The sequence below is a fragment of the Myodes glareolus genome, chromosome 14 (genome assembly GCF_982192425.1).
Source record: "Myodes glareolus chromosome 14, mMyoGla1.1, whole genome shotgun sequence".
Lineage (NCBI taxonomy): Eukaryota > Metazoa > Chordata > Mammalia > Rodentia > Cricetidae > Myodes > Myodes glareolus.
In genome coordinates this window covers 70188258-70205225 of record NC_142039.1, presented here as the reverse complement: position 1 = coordinate 70205225, position 16968 = coordinate 70188258, and the positions used below count along the sequence as shown (strand labels likewise).

General features: G+C 53.2%; 1 protein-coding gene across 8 annotated transcripts; it reads left to right on the top strand.

Moving 5' to 3' along the window:
- Nucleotides 1-929: 929 nt before the first annotated feature.
- On the top strand, nucleotides 930-15556 carry Rnf44 (ring finger protein 44). Of its 8 annotated transcripts, none has more exons than XM_048447826.3 (11): nucleotides 930-1085; nucleotides 10110-10260; nucleotides 10447-10636; nucleotides 11030-11197; nucleotides 11568-11744; nucleotides 11836-11997; nucleotides 12087-12217; nucleotides 12446-12533; nucleotides 12615-12736; nucleotides 12810-12909; nucleotides 13035-15556. In XM_048447826.3, the coding sequence occupies exons 2-11, from the start codon at nucleotides 10154-10156 to the stop codon at nucleotides 13095-13097; spliced, it is 1308 nt and encodes a 435-aa protein (XP_048303783.1). In that variant the 5' UTR covers nucleotides 930-1085; nucleotides 10110-10153; the 3' UTR covers nucleotides 13098-15556. The 8 variants fall into 8 exon arrangements, with proteins under 8 accessions (XP_048303783.1, XP_087752733.1, XP_087752731.1 ...); XM_087896607.1 differs by lacking the exon at nucleotides 930-1085 and adding an exon at nucleotides 3038-3057; XM_087896605.1 differs by lacking the exon at nucleotides 930-1085 and adding an exon at nucleotides 6250-6500.
- The last annotated feature ends 1412 nt before the right edge of the window (nucleotides 15557-16968 follow it).

Genomic DNA, 16968 nt, shown 5'->3' with positions numbered 1-16968 from the left:
TCCTAGATCGTTGCACTTTGCAGGTACAAAGTTCCTTCGGTGCCTGTATAATGAGGGTACCAGCTCAGGTCACCCCCAGAATCAGCTTTCCAAATCACTCCTGGCCTTAGACCCTGAGCTCCTTTCAAGGAATACATTCCCTTTAAAGCTCTCTCGTCAGGAGGAGGCCAACAACGAGGCTTTAAAGCCCCAGTTAACCCCGAGGAAAACAAACTGCACAGAGGAGTCAACCAAGTCTTGGGCTGAGATCCTAGAGCCTGTCCTGGCAACCCACAGAGCTCAGTCTGCAGGAACTGCTCGGCCGTACGGCCCGCTGGGAGTTGTAGTCCTTACGACCCGCTTCCCGTGCGGCTAAGGAACTGCTCTGGCAGATCTATTGCCGTTTCTGGCGTCTTTGTCCTCTGAAGTGCCCTTGAAAGACCAAAGAGTCGTATTTAACTTATTTTATAGGAGAGGAAATAGAGACTACTCTCATGCCGGGTCACGAAGGCACCGAGACCGCGAACCTTCCCAAGCGCTTCGCCCGGGCCGCACGCCCCGCCTCCCCCCCTTCGTCCGCGATGGTGCGGCCCGGTAGGCCCATTGTTCCCGCAGGGGGAACCGACGATCAGTTTGAGCGTTTCGCCCGCGCTGAGGGGGCGTGTCCAGATTCCCCGGGCCGGTCCTCCCCGGCTCCGCGTTGGTGAGGCCCGACCAGCCCATTGAGCCACCAAGCAGGGAGTTCACCGAGGGGGCGTGTCCGGACGCCCCGCCCAGGTCCTCCCCCTCACCGCGATGGTACTGCCCGACGGGCCCATCGCGTGCGAGTGAGGCGGGGCACGACAATCTACTCCGGCGCTTTGCACCTGCGATCCCGGGAACACGCGTACCCAGACGCTCCGCCCCCGTCCCCCCTGTTCGCGATGGTGCGACCCGACAAGCCCATCGCGAGCTCTAGGGAGGGGGAGACGGCGAGCAGGGTCCACTGCGGGAGCAGGGGGAGGGCCGCGGCCGGCGGCTTGCGAGCCGCAGCCGGAGCGGGACCGGGCTTCTCCGGGAGCGACGCGCCGCCGCCTAGTGGGGGTGGAGCCCAGCCGTGGCCCCAGGTAACGCCCGGGCGCGGGCCGCTGTGGACGCGGCGGGAGGTGCGGGCGCTTCGGTGAGGCCTCGCCGGCCCCAGTCGCCGCTGCGGCCGGTCCGCTCGGTCCAAGTGCTAGGGCGCCCGGCTGAACGAGTTTCTCCGAGCTCTGCGCTCGCCTGGTGGGGCTCCAGCGCGGATCCTGTGTCTTGTGGCCCCGTGTGGGTCCCTAACATTTCTCTCTTTGGCAGCCAGAGTGGCTGGAGGTCCAAGAAACAGCACTAACCCAGGCCCTTCGCTGTATTAGTGATGTCCGAACCCCGAGGGTTCGAGAGTCGGTTTGCATCTTGCCCAGTCGAAAAGCGTTTCCTGTCCGAGCCCCACCAGGCTTGAGTGGAGCTGGTTCTGGGGGCCAGGGAGGAAAGGAATTGGGGGTGAGGGTACGAAACGTAAGGAAATGGGGTACTCGTCCTTATAGGCACTGCACTCCTGTAGCCCCAAGTTTTTCTCTCAGTGGTGTAATGCTTTCCTATCCGACTGCAGACTGAGCGATTCCAGTGGTGAGATGTACGCAGTGTAGGGAGGGGTGAATGAGGAAAAAAAAACCAACCAGCATATACCCAAAGTTCACACATCCCACTGCAGACACAACCAGGGAATCACACCGTCAGTTGCATATTCACCGCGAGCCATCTAGGGAGGTAGGTACAGGTACTCTAGTCCTGTGTTAACCTCTGGACAAACAGCCTCTCAGGGAGGTTAGGGAAGCCCTCAAGGTCACAGAGCCCCTGAGAGCCAGAGGGCCCTGCACCCAACCATTACTATAGTCCTGTTTTAGTTACATTCAGCAGGTGAACAGTGCCACAGTTATTGGCACTGTTATTGACCCTGTTTTAGAGATGAGAGCCTAAGATGCAAAGAAGACAACTCACCCTGAGTGGTGCTCTCATGAGCACAAGACTCAGAACACATCTGCACGGACCCACATACTCTGCTCCTTGCCCATCTGCACAAGTGATTGGTTATTTGGAGAGGCAAAGCTTGGGGTTCATACTTGCCCAAAGCAGAGAGGATGTAAAACAGGCCTCTCAGAACTCTCCCTGGTGTACAAGGCTCTGGGCTCTACTAGGCTGATGCTTGGTGGTATTTTGAGGTGTGAGTCCCAAGCTGGCCATGGTGTGCTGTGTGTCCCAAGGTCCCAATTGCATGTTCCTTTAGTTTTGGGAAGGCTGATGTGTCCTGCCTCCATGGATGAAGATTCTAGGGGCCAAGGAAGAAAGCAATGGAATACTTCCTCACCCAGAATGGAGGCAGCCAGTCTCCAGGCTCTGATAGGAGGTGGGAACCCTGGCTGGGCAAGGCCCCCTTAGGAAAGAATACTGGCACCTTCTTCCTGTTTGAGCTTGCCAGGGTCCAGCTCGCATGCAGAAGAGGCCTGAGGAGGAAGCTGGAATGGAACAGCAAGTGCTTGGCACTCAGATCCTGCTGCCCTCTCCCGCTCTGTCGGCCACCTCAGGCCACTTGCTAGGTCCTGAGCCGTGCTCTTTTTTTGCCCCAGGAACATCTGTACTTTTGATCATTGCGAAGTCTCGGGAATGTGTAGGGGTTATCTTTCACCTCAGGTGCCTCTTCTGTGAAGTGGGGCAAACACTGGCATCTAGCTCTTAGCTCACTGAGACGGTCAGGGTGAGCCGCCTGAGGACTGTGTACAGAGCCCCTTACTGCTTGCTGGGACTGGGGCAGCTTTCTACAACCCACTGGGCCACCCTTCTTGGTTCTGTGGTGAGGGCAGTTACTTCCTCTCTCTGAGAGTAAGCAATACCTAACTACTGGGGGATCGGCTGTCATAAGAGGCACACAATAGGTATGAGGACCACACCCCACAGGGGATGAGCTCTGATGAGGAAGAGGCACACAGAGGGCCACACTGGGATCCCAAGGCAAAGGATTTTGAAGACTAGTCCAGATTGCTGGCTTCTATTGAAAATTTAGGAAACTTGGTAAAATTCTTCTCCCTTCTGCCGATACAATTTTGCGTATGGTCAAGAAAGATCTTCAGGTTTGGAGGTGTTTGGGGCATCTGTTCCTGGGGAGAGATTGACTGTGGGCTTCTAGGGCCAGGCCCAGACTGAGTAAATCAACAAGAGGGTCCTGTATTGGAAAAGCGATTGCCTGGCCAAGTAGGGACAACCCAGAGTATCTTTGGCCATTTGTGGCTCACTGGGAGCCAGGTCCCAGATGAATCTGGACCCTGCCAGAACTGCAGGATGGCCTCATGGAGATAGTCCTACCCACAGCGTGATCATGGTTCTGTTTGGTCTGGGAAGCCAGAACAGACCTAACAGGCTAGGAAAGGCACAAGGGAGCTGTCTGGCTGTGTCTAGAACTTGAAAGAATCTGCCAGACGTGGGTAGGTAATGTTGAAGACATACTAGGAAAAGAAAATGATACACGGGCCAGACTTGGGTTTAAAAGCTCATAACTGGATTGTGAATGGAAGGTAGATTTTTTGTTTTGTTTTGTTTTGTTTCTGTGTGTGGGCATGCTCGCTGTCTGTTTGGTGAGTGCATCTGTGTGCTGATGTCTGAGGGTATGAGTTCAACCCAGGATGGCATTCCTCTGGCATTGTCCATCCTTTGAAAGACAGGGTTTGGAGCTAACCAGCTAGTCTCGGCTGGCTGCTGTCCAGCAAGCCCTGGGGATCCACCTGTCTTCGTGTTTGTTTATGTGTATTGTGTGGATGGAACTCAGGTTCTCAAACTTGCCTGGCAAGCACTTTAGTGACAACTATCTCTGTAAGTCTCTGAGAGAAATCAGTTCACTTCTAGGGCCCTCAGCTCCTCATCCATACATTGAGGCAAAGGCACATTATTCTAGTAAAGACTGGATTTCAGTACACGGAAAACAATGCCCCCTTCAGCCAGGAGGGGGATTGTTGAATGAGACGGTGACTGTGACAGGGTTTTGTGTGATTCAGTGAGGCAGAGTAAAGGTCAGGGTCAGTTCAGCTCCTGTAACAGAGGAGGTGGGAGTGGAACCCTGAAAAGCAGGAAGGAGGAATTGATTTCTAGAAAAGGAAAAATTTCACCTCCAGCAGAAAGGGGCCAGGCACAGCTGGCCAGAAGGAAGACCATTGTGGTGCAGGAATGGGTTAGAAAAGGGTAAGCCCAAGAGACTGATGGGAGAGCTTACGAAAGGTGCCTCCAAGGCCAGTGTGCACTCTGTGGCAGAGAAGCCACTGCAGGCTCCTCCCATAGAAGCATCAGTCAGGGTACAGATGTAAGTATCTTTGAGCACGGGTAGGATTTCTAGCTGCTTATGATCTATGGAGACAAGAATTGATATGAGCAAACAGAGAACATCACTGTGCATGTCCACATCTCAGTTCACACGCATTTGTAGACAGAGTGGAATTCCAAGTTACATCTATGCCACTCTGCCATTAACTTGATCTCCTGTTTCTTAGAGATCTGCAAATTGCCCCCAGGTACCATCTTGTCATCATGATGCTGGCTGCACACCCACAGTGTGATCAATTGGTCTGAGGACATTCTAAGCCAAAGATTGTTCCCCAGTTTCCTTCTGGAGTCTTTCCATTGGCTACTTTTCCTGAGGTGAGATTTTCATTCTAAAGGAATGAAAATTTTAATGCCTTAAAATCGGGCTTATAAAGTACTAGAGAGGTAGCTCAGCAGTTAAGAGCACTCGCTGCTCTTACAGAAGACCAGGGCTTAGTTCCCAGCACCCACAGCAGCTGACTCACAACTACCTATAACTCCAGTTCCAAGGGGTCCAATGACCTCTGGACTCTACAATGCCTGAACAGGGTGCACAAACACACACTCAGGTATACACTCATACATACACATAAAATAATAAAATCTTTAAAAAATAGGCCTAAGATATATTTTATGATTTTCAGCAAATTTCTCAGTCGGTTGTACTGTCTAGAATTTGTATTTTGAGACAGGATTTCTGTGTAGCCCTAGCTGTCTTGGAACTCAATCCATAGACCAGGCTCAGAGATCCACCTGCCTCTGCCTCCCAAGTGCTGGGATTAAAAGAGTGCACCACCACCGCCCCGGCTCTGACTAGAATCTTTTAAAGCAATTATATAGTTATCAAGATTTAAAAATCTGGGGCTGGAGAGATGGCTCAGAGGTTAAAAGCACTGGCTGCTCTCCCAGAGGGTCTGAATTTTAATTCCCAGCAACCACATGCTGGCTCACAACTATCTGTAATGGGATCTGATGCCCTCTTCTGGCCTGCAGGCATACACGCATACAGAACACTGTAACACTATATACATAGAAATAAATCAATCTTTTTAAAAAATTAAAAATCTGAACCAGGAGAAGTAATGTATGCCTATAATTCCAGCAGTTGGGAGGTAGAGGCAAGAGGATCAGTTGTTTGAGGGTAGGCTGAGACATAGACTGTGTCTAAAAACTAATAACAAATACAAAGAAAATTAAAATCTGCCCTCCTGAACAGATGCACCTTGTTAATTCCCGTATGCTTTCACAAATACTTATGCAGATACAATGGCCAATGAAACTAAATACTGTTACATCTTGTTTAGCAAATTGGTTTCATTTTTTTAAATACTTGAGATTATGGGATGTATCCACTAAGTACAGAATGTACCCGATCCTAGAGCCTGCTGCATAGGTTTAACAAATGTTGCCATTTTGTCCCGACATCTTGTTCTGGGTTGGTCGGCGTTGGAGGAGTCCAGCTCCTACAGACCATCCTCGTAGACACGTGCATTAGGTAATTCTGGTGTTCTGCAAACACCGTACCCCACTTAGTCTGCCTGGTCTCGCGCTTCAGCTGTTAACTGGGTGTGTGACACGTTTGTTGTTTGGCTTTTGAAGATAAGGTCTTCGTACACTTGGCTGGCCAGGAACTCGCTTTGTAGACCAGGCTGGCCTCGAACTCTCCTCTCTGGTACTGCTTGTCAGACTGTTGCGAGGCCTAGAAAACTAAAGTAACTTCCCTGGCTTGGTACAGCCAGCTCTTCCGACTTCAGCTCAACTAGAGCCTCCCCACCCCTTCCCACCGCATGCCCCTCACCCCCACCCGACCCCCGGCAGCGCCGGGGGGCGGGGGTAGCGAAATGTTTCTGTGACGTCAACATGCGCAGGGCCAATCCCTCCCTCCCCCCCCCCCCCCCGCGCCCAGGAAACGTTAAGTCGTTTGCATGGGGTGTCAGTCATTGGTCTCTTGGGCCTTCTGGGCTGTCGCAGCTTTTTAAAGGCGCCGCAAAACGGAACAGAAAGCCGGAGAGGCGAGAGGCGCGGTGGGCTATGAGGTCATCGCCGGCCTGCGGTGCTCGGGAGTGACGTCACCTCCGGGAAGCGTGCCGGCCGGGGCTGAGGGCGGTCCTCACCTCGGCTGCGAGAGAGGCTGCGGGCCCCCCAAAGGCCGCGGCCCTAAGAAGGTAACCATGACAGCTTAGTGCGCGCCGTGGTCCCGAACTCGAGGGCGCCCCGTCCTTCACCTGCGACCTGGCCCTGGGGCTTTCAACTATGAGGTGGGGACGAGGAGGCTTTTTTAACCTGGTTTTCAAGATGGCGACCCTCTAGTCACGTGCCGCTCGCAGAACGCGATTGGCCGGCGCGGCGTTGAGGGGCGGAGCCTGAGGGGCGGGGCGGGCACCGGCTCCTGCCGCTGCTGTTTGCTTGAGCGTCCTGGCGCGCCCCCGCGCTGCGCGTCCCCGCCGCTCCGAATGTTGTGAATCAAACGTGGGGCTGGTTCCATCCGGCCGCCGCGGACAGTTCTTAAAGGGCCAGCCCGCCGGATCGCACAGCTGCGTCCTGCGCCGCCCTCCTCTCGGGTCCGGGCCGGGGAAGCGGAAGACAGAGCAGGCTCGGGAAGGAGCCTGCGCTCCACCGTCCGCACCCCGCATCGCGAACAAAGGAGCCCGCGTGTTGTCGGACGGCTGCCGGTGAGTCGGGCCAGGCCCCTAACTTCGGACCCGCACCCCGGAACTCTGGCTCCCTCGGGGACTCGCTGTGGTTTGCCGGCTTCGTGGGCGTCGATCCTGGGCTGTCGGGGTCGGCGCGACGGCGGTGAGGCCCCCGGGCTAGGTGCTGCCTAGGGCTACCTAGACTCGGCCCGGCCACCCCTCTGCGGAGCGCTGCGGTGGAGGGGAAGGAGCCACCCCCTCCCCCTGCAGCCGCCACTTCCTTTGTTGTTGCTTTTGTCTCACGCCGAGCACATGGTCCGGGATCCTCGGTTCTTAAAGACACAGCGCTCTAGTCCTTGCGCTGCTGCCTGGCCTCATCCCTCAGTGTTCTTCCGAGTGAGGCACTAAGGAGTAAGAGGGGGTCAGCGGAGTCTCTCCTGGGACAGGTGTGCATGCCCCGAGCCCCGTCCCCGGGGAAGGGGTGACTTTGGAAGATTGCTGGAACCTCACTGCCTGCGTCTGGCCTGTTTAAGGGAGGAGCTTGAACCTCGGGGACTTTGTTTTCCTCCCCCACTAGTGTGAACACCTGGTTTCTTGTCTCTGGCATTTTAGGGGCGCCCTGGGGAGATTTCGATCCCGGATTTAATTTGTTGCAACTGAGACTTAGCGAAAACTAAAGGAGTTCTTTAACCAAGGTCACCCAGGGAGTCTAAACTGGCCAAGGTGTGGTGGTCCGCGGTTTTCCTGCGAGCTGGGAAGCTCCTGCTTTAGAGTGGGAGTTGAGCCAGCGGGTCAGGGAGGGGGAGGTTGTCTTCCCCCCAAGCCTGGTCTTGATCTTGGGGTCTAGCTTTGCTGGTCTGCTAAAAGAGAGCGTCTTTTTTTTGCAAACAGACTCCGCGCCAGGGTCAAATATGTGCTTGGGACGTTGTATTCGGCTGACAGAGTTGTGGACTCATGGGGGCAGGATCAGACTTAGGGGAGTTTACACAACTTCTTAAAGAGCACAGTGAAAGAGGTGTGGGAAAGTAGTGTTGCTGGTTGACCTTGACTGTGTCACTAGGTCCAGCTTAGTGTCTTGCAGGGCTCCAGAACAGCTACTCACAGGTACTGAAAGAGAGTCTGGTTTTTCCTCTGGCCACTGTCACCATGAAAGGACTATGTCTGGGTCTAGGGAGCCAGCCAGGACCAGTTTTGTTCCCTGTGGTCCAGAGCAACTCTAACTGAAATGGGTGTGTCCCCTCTTTACCACTTTTGTTCCTGATAGGAATTACAGACTCCCCTTCCCTCCTGGGGTACACAGCTGGAGCAGCATGCTTCTGCATCTTCCAGCACTTCCGGTATCTCATGTTTGCCTAGGGTGGGAGTGCAGGGCAGTGTGTCTTACTTTCTAGAAATGATTATTTACCCTACAGCTGGCATTCACTTTAAGGACTAATTCTTCTGTTGCCTTCAGCGTGGCCTTTGATGGTTCCCTGGGGAGATGATTCTCAGGTTGTTGCCTTTTCTCACAGAGGAGGAGTCTGGGGTTCAGGTACCAGAAGCCATGGGCCTAAAATCCTGGCAAGAAGCTGGGGGTGTTGTTTGTTCGGGGTGATGCTGTTACCTTTGGCACCATCATCCACTAAATGTCCTGTCTGCTGGCTTGGGGTGGGCCAGGCATCTTGTTTCAGTATTGGGGGTGGGTTACTCCTGGCCCTTGTTGGTGGCTGGCCTGGAATTGGGAAGTGAGAACCTATGTGTTTGAGTGTATATAGTTAGGATTTGTAGGGAATTATTTATAATCTCCCAGTCTACTCACTGGCAGCACCCTGGTCACTGCCAGACTGTAATGTGGAGAAGGTGCTCTCTTGTGCAGACTTGGTTCTTTGCATGTTAGTTGGAATGACTGAGGTGCTTAACTGAAGCTTTACTGCCTTGCTGCGTCAGCGGTGGCAACATTTGCAACTGGACATCAGTTGTTGGTTGAGAAAGAGTAGAAAGGTCTCCTTGTGGCAGTGATGGCAAAGAGTTGGCCCAGTGCAATAAACTCTATAGTGTCTCAGGACCCGATGGATTTTATTTTTTTAATATTTATTTATTTATTTATTATGTATACAATATTCTGTTTGTGTGTGTGCCTGCAGGCCAGAAGAGGGCACCAGACCTCATTACAGATGAGCCACTATGTGGTTGCTGGGAATTGAACTCAGGACCTTTAGTAGAGCAGGCAATCCTCTTAGCCTCTGAACCATCTCTCCAGCCTCCCGATGGATTTTAGAGTGTTCTTGCCAAGGCTTCATCCTGACTGAGTTAGTGGATGAAAGCCTGAGGTTGGATACCCTGCTCTCCCACCAGGTCCTCCCTGCGACCCTGCCCTGACCCGTTCCTGCTCATCTTCCTCTCAGATTCATCCTTTTTCAAAAGGCTCTGCTTCCCACATTGGGGTCTACATGGGGTCCCAGAGCAAGGACCTGGATGCTTGCCAGGCTCAGCATGCTTGCTCCTGGCAAGTTTCTTTCCTGGGCCCAGTGAAGCCTTGAGGTGGCCTTCACTATCAGCAGCAAGATGGAGAGAGAGAGAGAAACAGGCTTGAAGTTGCTCTATTTCCTAGCTTCAACATGTATGTGGGACCTGGGGCAGTGAGTCTCTTCTGCCGAGTCTGCTAGAAACTTTCCTTAATTAATGGGTGCTGTTCCAGCTGAGTGTGTCCCAGGGTGAAGGGCTAAGAAGAGAAAATGGTGTCTGACCTTAGACCAAAAGTTTCCAAGGGTAGAAATGGGTCAGGCCATATTATCTAGCACTTGAGAATGAGTCCCAGGCCTCTTTGGAGTTCCTCTGTAGCCGGTCATATGAAAGGGGAACCTGGAGCTCCTAAGAGCCCCATCTGCCTGCAGATGGGGCCCTGACTGAGGCAAAGGAAGCTTCCTGCAGCCTGAGCCTCGCTGGAGCCCACTGGTCCTGAAGCATACTAGTCTGCTCTATGAATTTACCGTGTTCTAAGATTTGATCCCACTTCTCAGAGCAGGAAGCTAGTCTAGCCTGTCAACCCTGGACCCCAGGCTCTAGAGGAGGTCCTGTCCAGGTTGTCTGCCTCCCCATTCCTAATTGTACAAGCAGTTGGATTTTCTTATCCCTCTATGTCTTTCTCTACTTGCCTCCTAGGGTTGTGAGCCCCGGCCCAGCCCCTCCACCTCCCTGCTCCCCTGATGAGACCATGGGCTTTGGCAGTGACTAAGTGGCCACCCTCTGCCCCTGTGGGTCACTGGCGATTCTCTACAAGACCTAGCAACAGTCCAGGCCAGCTCTGGGGAAGGTAGGAAGAAGTCTCCATCTCTTTTCAAGGGCAGCCATCTTGGCTTGGGTTCATGGACAGAGGGGTGGGCCCTAGGGTCCTGAGCTATCTCGGCTTCCTAGTGTGGATTATGACCCTGTCTTCCCTCACTGCATTATAAATGAGTGGCGCTCCTCTGTCCTGTTGGGGCTCCTCTGTGTGGTACAGCCTTGGCCACGAGGGGCCCCTGGCCAGCCCACCTACCCAGGATGAGCACTTCCCCTCCCAGCAGCTGCTGCCCCGACTGTCACACCTCTCTGTAGAGGAGCACCGAGCCTCAGCTCCTGCCGGCAGGAGCCCACGAATGCTGCACCCGGCCACCCAGCAGAGCCCGTTCATGGTTGATCTCCACGAACAGGTAGGAAGGACAGCTCTTAATTTGCCCCACCCCCAGCTTCTATCAAACTGATTTAAGAAACAGATTTTTCTCTTGCTGTGTACTTGGCATGTTAGTCACAGCAGGGGTGAAGGGAGGGTCTTCCCTGGGGTGCCTACAAGGATTCATTAGGACACAAGCGCTGCCCAACAGGACTTCTTTGTATTTTGAGACAGGATCTCACTATGTGACCCTGGCTGGCCTGGAACTCTGGATGTAGACCAACTGGCCTCATGTCCCAGAGATCTGCCTGCCTCTTCTGCCTCCTGTGTGCTGGCATTATAGGCATTGCCTGGCCTTGTCCAGGGCTCTTTCTCGAAAGGTTGCCCTTATAACCAGGCTTCCTCCCTACAGTGCCTGATGCTCTCTCCACAGGTGCACCAGGGGCCTGTCCCTCTGTCCTACACAGTCACCACAGTGACCACCCAAGGCTTCCCCTTGCCTACAAGCCAACACATCCCTGGCTGCAGTGCCCAGCAGCTCCCAGCATGCTCCGTGATGTTCAGTGGGCAGCACTACCCCCTCTGCTGCCTCCCACCTCCAGTGAGTAAATGCTTTCTTCTCCTGCCCCAGGTACATGCCATGCTGTCCATCCCAGCAGGTATGAGCACAGGTACCCTAGGAACTGAGTTAAATACCATGCAGACTGTCAGTGTTATTAGCTTGGCCTTCCCAAAGTAATGTTTGCGTTCCCACAGAGGTATGTGGCAGTTTAGAGATCAGGGACCTTTCTGTAGCAACGCGTGCCGTATACAAGTGCGCTAGAGGCTGTGGGATGGCACCCTGCCTTGGAGGCTTAGGGCAGGGGTGGGGCTTGCAGAACCACTGTAGCTCCTGGGTTTGTGTACAGTAAGAACCTTTAGCTGGGGGTGTTCTGGCCTTGGTGCATAGGCCCAGCTTTGCTCTCTCTCAGCAGCTGATCCAGGCATGTACCATGCAGCAGCTCCCTGTGCCCTACCATACCTACCCCCACCTCATCTCCAGTGACCACTACATTCTTCACCCCCCACCACCGGCCCCACCGCCTCAACCTACCCACATGGCACCACTCGGGCAGTTTGTGTCCCTGCAGACCCAGCACCCACGTCTGGTGAGTTTGGGGAGATGAGGGGGGAATGCAGAATAGGAAAGGCAAGGATTTTATTGTAAGCACCTGACTGACCCATCCCTTCCTCTTCTAGTCCCTGCAGCGTCTGGATAATGATATGGACCTTCGAGGGGATCAGCACCCATTAGGTAGCTTCACTTACTCCACCTCTGCCACTGGCCCAGCCTTGTCACCCTCAGTGCCCCTGCACTACCTACCCCATGATCCACTGCACCAGGAGCTGTCCTTTGGTGTGGTAAGTGCCGCCCCGTCCCTCTAGCCGGGCCTAGGGCAGCGAGCCGACCAGCCTTCCAGTTGACCTGCTACGCCTGTTCCTGTTCACAGCCATATTCCCACATGATGCCACGGAGACTGAGCACACAGAGATACCGTCTACAGCAGCCGCTGCCGCCACCGCCACCACCCCCACCACCACCCCCACCATCTTATTACCCAAGCTTCCTCCCCTACTTCCTGTAAGTACCAGCGTAAGTTCCCTAGAGCCGTTAGGCCTTGTTTTCTAGGACCCCATAGCCCTGGTCGCCCACCCACACACAGCAGTTGACCCTACCTTTCTTCCAGTGTGCTCAGACATGCACTGTCATCCTGATTTGAGCCATTGCAGAGCTCTGTGTCCTGTTTGCATGGGGGGTGCTTTGTACCATCTACCTCTGCTGACCTGCGCTCTGGGGGCTCCCCTCTAGCTCAATGCTGCCAATGTCACCGACCACCATGGGCCCCACCATTAGCCTGGATCTGGACGTGGATGACGTGGAGATGGAGAACTATGAGGTCTGTGGTGCCTGAGCTGGGAGGTGGAGTCTGGGAGACCTCCAGCTCTAGGTGCTGCTGACCTCCCCTGCCTGGCTCTAGGCCCTCCTGAACCTGGCTGAGCGGCTAGGAGATGCCAAGCCTCGCGGCCTCACCAAAGCAGACATAGAGCAACTGCCGTCATACCGCTTTAACCCTGACAGCCATCAGTCTGAGCAGACTCTGTGAGTGTCGCACCAAGTCCCCTGGGAGGGTGCTCGCCGTTAGTGTGGAGGGTGACACTGTGCTTCTCGTCAGGTGTGTGGTCTGCTTCAGTGACTTTGAGGTGCGGCAGCTGCTCCGAGTCCTGCCCTGCAACCATGAGTTCCATGCCAAGTGTGTTGACAAGTGGTTGAAGGTAAGGTGGCCTGAGCCGGCTCCCAGGTATCCCCGGTGGTCAGGTGTGTAGAGTTTATCCAAGTCAGATAGGTGGGGTGGGAGGTCAGAGGAGAGTAAGGTCTGATGTGTGGCTGTTCCTCCCAGGCCAACCGGACCTGTCCCATTTGCCGGGCTGATGCCTCCGAGGTGCCCAGGGAGGCTGAGTGAGGCTCCGCAGCCACCCACAAGAACCCTGCCCAAAGCTCCGGAAATGGGTGGGGGAGGCAGGGAGTGGCCCAGGGAGAACTGTAAGGGAGGGGCCAGGCCTGTCTCAGCATTCCCACCTGCAACTTGAGAGCTGGTGCCAGGGTCAGCCTGGAGAAGCCCCTGCAATAAGCCCCTGCGTTTGCCAAGCTCCAAAGACTCCTTCCCCAAACTGCCTGCCTGCCTGCCTGCCCGTCTGCCCGCCCGCCATGGAGCTGCCTGAGTGTCTCCAACTCAGTCTGCCTCTTAATTTGCCCTTGGGTCCTTCTTCCTGCTGGCTCTGGGAGGCAGGAGTCCATTCCCCAAGTGTGGTGGCTGGTATGATCACCACCCCCCAAAATGGGCAAAGGAGTAGCCACCCTGGGTCAGCTGGTCTCTTTACTGAAGAGAAGTGTACTCCCTGCACAGGTGGTACTGCCAGGTCTGTGGGCAGATGGGAGCCAGAGACCATTTCCTAAGGCCCAGGTCTGAGTCTTGTTAGACACCAGACAGACTTAGGCAGTCTGCTCTGCCTCCACTGCTGTGCAGTGTGGGTCTGACTCCCCAGGACCCCACCCCAGGCACAGCATTCCAGCCCACCCCCAGGCTGGAGGGTATCCCAGCCACGTTCTTTGAGCAAATGGGATGGGGGCTCCAAGCTGAACACATTATGTTCTGCAGGAGCCAAGCCACAATCTGGGCATGTCCTTGTGTTCCTGGTGAGTGCCCCCCCACCAGGGACAGTGTCAGACCCATGCTCGATCTTCTCCCCCTCTGTCGTTTTGCATGAATGTGAGGAACAGCAGTTTTTGTTTATTCATTTGGCCCAAAATTGCGTGTAGGGGTGTGGATATTTAGAGGTGTTCGGGGGTTTTGTTTTGTTTTTTTGTTTGGTTGGTTGGTTTTTTGTTTTTTTTTTTTCCTTCTTTTTTTTTGGTTTTGTTTTGTTTTGTTTTTCCTTCTTTGGTTTAATAGGAGTGGGGTGAGGGCATAGGGACCAACCGGGACCAAATGCCCAGGGGGCAGAGAAGGGTCAGGTTGTACCGCACCAGGCCTCCATGTGAGCGTGTGGCTGGGACTGCGCTGGGCGGCTGGAAGTCACAGGGCAGAGTTGGGGGTCTATGCTCAGCTGATAACTGCCATGCACTGTACTGCACATGTCCCTAGAGCCTACCAGGGACCGATTGCTTTTCAGGGCATTTCCTCTAGCCAGGGGCTGTCTCCTACCTGCCTGGTTGAATCTCCTCCTAGGAATCCCGTGAGGACGGAGATCAGGGAGGGCGTGAACCTCTACCTGGGGGCCCTCCCAATCTGATCCCTTGCCCTCCAAGGTCTGGAGGAGGCTGAGTTCCCTACTCCTCCTTCCAGGTCCCATTCTTTTCCTTCCCTGCCCCTCTCTGGGGTTGCTGCCCTGAGTGAACGAACCGCGTGTGGGGCCGGCACATCCTAGCAGGCAGCCATTGGCGCCTGCTGCCTCAGGGATGCTCCAACCACCCTCGTTCTCCTCAGCAGCCCTGGCTCCCTGCCTCCCACAACCCATCCTGCCAGGGTGCCCATCGGCCTGGTCCCACCCCACAAGAACCCAAAGTCTTACTGTATATAACTCCAGGTGATGTTTCTATATTTATAGCAGTGTTGAAAATCCACGTTTTACACAGAACCACCTTATCCAACCCCTGTCCCTTCCTCACCCCAACAAAAGGTTTTCAAACCCTTGTGGTTTCCTGGGGCGGCGGAATTGGCTCATGGATTGTGTTGGCTGCAGTGACGATTCCGACGAGCAGCTACTGTGGGGAATACACGGTTTTTTATTTGTATTTTTTGTTTTGTTTTGTTTTTTTAATCATTTAAGAAAGATTTACCAAACAATTACTTAGGATGTTTGTGATTTGCCAACCTTGCTGTAGATGCCATGTTACCAATGATTTCCTGTGGTGGGGGCTTGGCATTGTTTACTCTTTATTTACCAACTTCTGGCCTAGGCATGACAGTGGGCACCTTCCCCCAGCACTGCTGGGCCCAGCGCCTGTGTTCTGTTAGAAAGGTTTTTATATTATATATATATATAAGTAATTACACATATATATATATAAACACATGTGATTGGGGGCCCTGTTCCTTGCACATCTTACAGTTACCTCATTTTTCCCATGTATGTATTTGAGAAAATGCTAATATATAGAGAAAATGGTTCTTAAAGCTTAAATGTGTGGTTTTTTCCATCCCACTGGACTCACATTGGTTTGTAGCATTTAACATAACTAGTATGTTGTATTATATATGTGTATACGGATTGAAATTTTTAACAGATTTGTACTTTTTTTAAAATGAAAGTTGCTAGTTCTGCTTGACCAAGTAGTGCAATCATTATTTTTTTTAATATTGTTGCTGATTTCAGAGGGATATTCACTAATAAATGTATGATGTATACAAGTGCTGCCCAAGTCGCCTCTGGCTGCTCGTGTGTTCTTAATGAGAAGTGAAGTGAGGAATACTGGGGGTGGGTGCTGAGGTGGGTCACAGAGAACGTGGTCCCTGCTCCGAAACCGTGAAGTTAGTCAACACTGTTGGCAAGTTACAAGAGTCCATCGAACCAGCACGAGGAGATATCCATCCCTTAGTGGTCCTAGCTTGTAGATTCTTTCTGGCCTTCTGAGGTGAGCTCATGTAGCCCATGCTGGCCTCAGATTGGCTGTGAAGTGTAGCATGGTTTTTAAATGGTTTTAATAAATTCCTGGAGTCCGTTATTAGGGGTGAAAACTGAAAGATCAGAAAAGCAGAGCCCCTTTTTTTTGTAGCTTTGGAGCCTGTCCTGGAACTAGCTCTTGTAGGCCAAGCTGGCCTCGAACTCAAAGAGATCCTCCTGCCTCTGCCTCCCCGAGTGCTGGGATTAAAGGCGTGCCCCACCACCTCCCAGCTAAACCACTGGTTTTAACCTCTACAAAATCCTCAGACTGAATGGGGTGCGTGTGTGTGTTGGGGGGGGGGGGTATACTATCACTACAAGTCCTCAGACTGAATGCCTTCCCTATGAAACCTCAGACTGAATCTTCTGAGCTCCTGTCTCCACCTCCCTAGTGCTGGGATTAAAGGCCTGTGATCCCAAGGGCTGGGGTCAAATGTGTGATCCAGGGCTGGAGAGATGGCTCGGTGGTTTAGAGCATTGCCTGCTCTTCCAAAGGTCCTGAGTTCAATTCCCGGCAACCACAACCATCTGTAATGAGGTCTGGTGCCCTCTTCTGGCCTACAGACATACACAAAGACAAAATATTGTATACCAAATAAATAAATATAAAAAAAAATGTGTGATCCACCACTGCCTGTTTCTCTTTTAAACTGGATTAGTTTTGTACCCCAGGGTGACCTTGAACTCACAGAGATCCATTCACCTCCAGAGTGCTGGGATTAAAGGTGCGAACCACCACTGTCTGACCTCTTTAGTTAACTAGTGGCTCACTCTGCACTCTGATCTTCAGGCAAGTTTTGTTAGAACCCAAACAAAATATCAGTGTAGCTGAGAATGAACTTGAACCTCTGGATCCTCCTCTTCCATCACCTAAGTACTTGGTGTTTTTAGACATCCTTGCTGTCTGACCTAGGGTGGGTTCCGATTTGTGGCAGTTCTCCTGCCTCAGCCTCCCCAAGTGCTGTGGTCATAGGTGTGTGTCATCACACAGGTACTGACATTGAAATTTCTGAGGTAGTGGACATGTAGCTTAGTGGTAGAGTGTGTTAGCTACCCTAGCATGTGCCAAGCTCTGGTCCTCATCCCCAGCACAGTGGAAAACAAAAATCCTGAGGTAAGTCCGCCTGCCACTTTTGGCATTTTTCCGGAGGAAAACCACTTTTGCTCAGG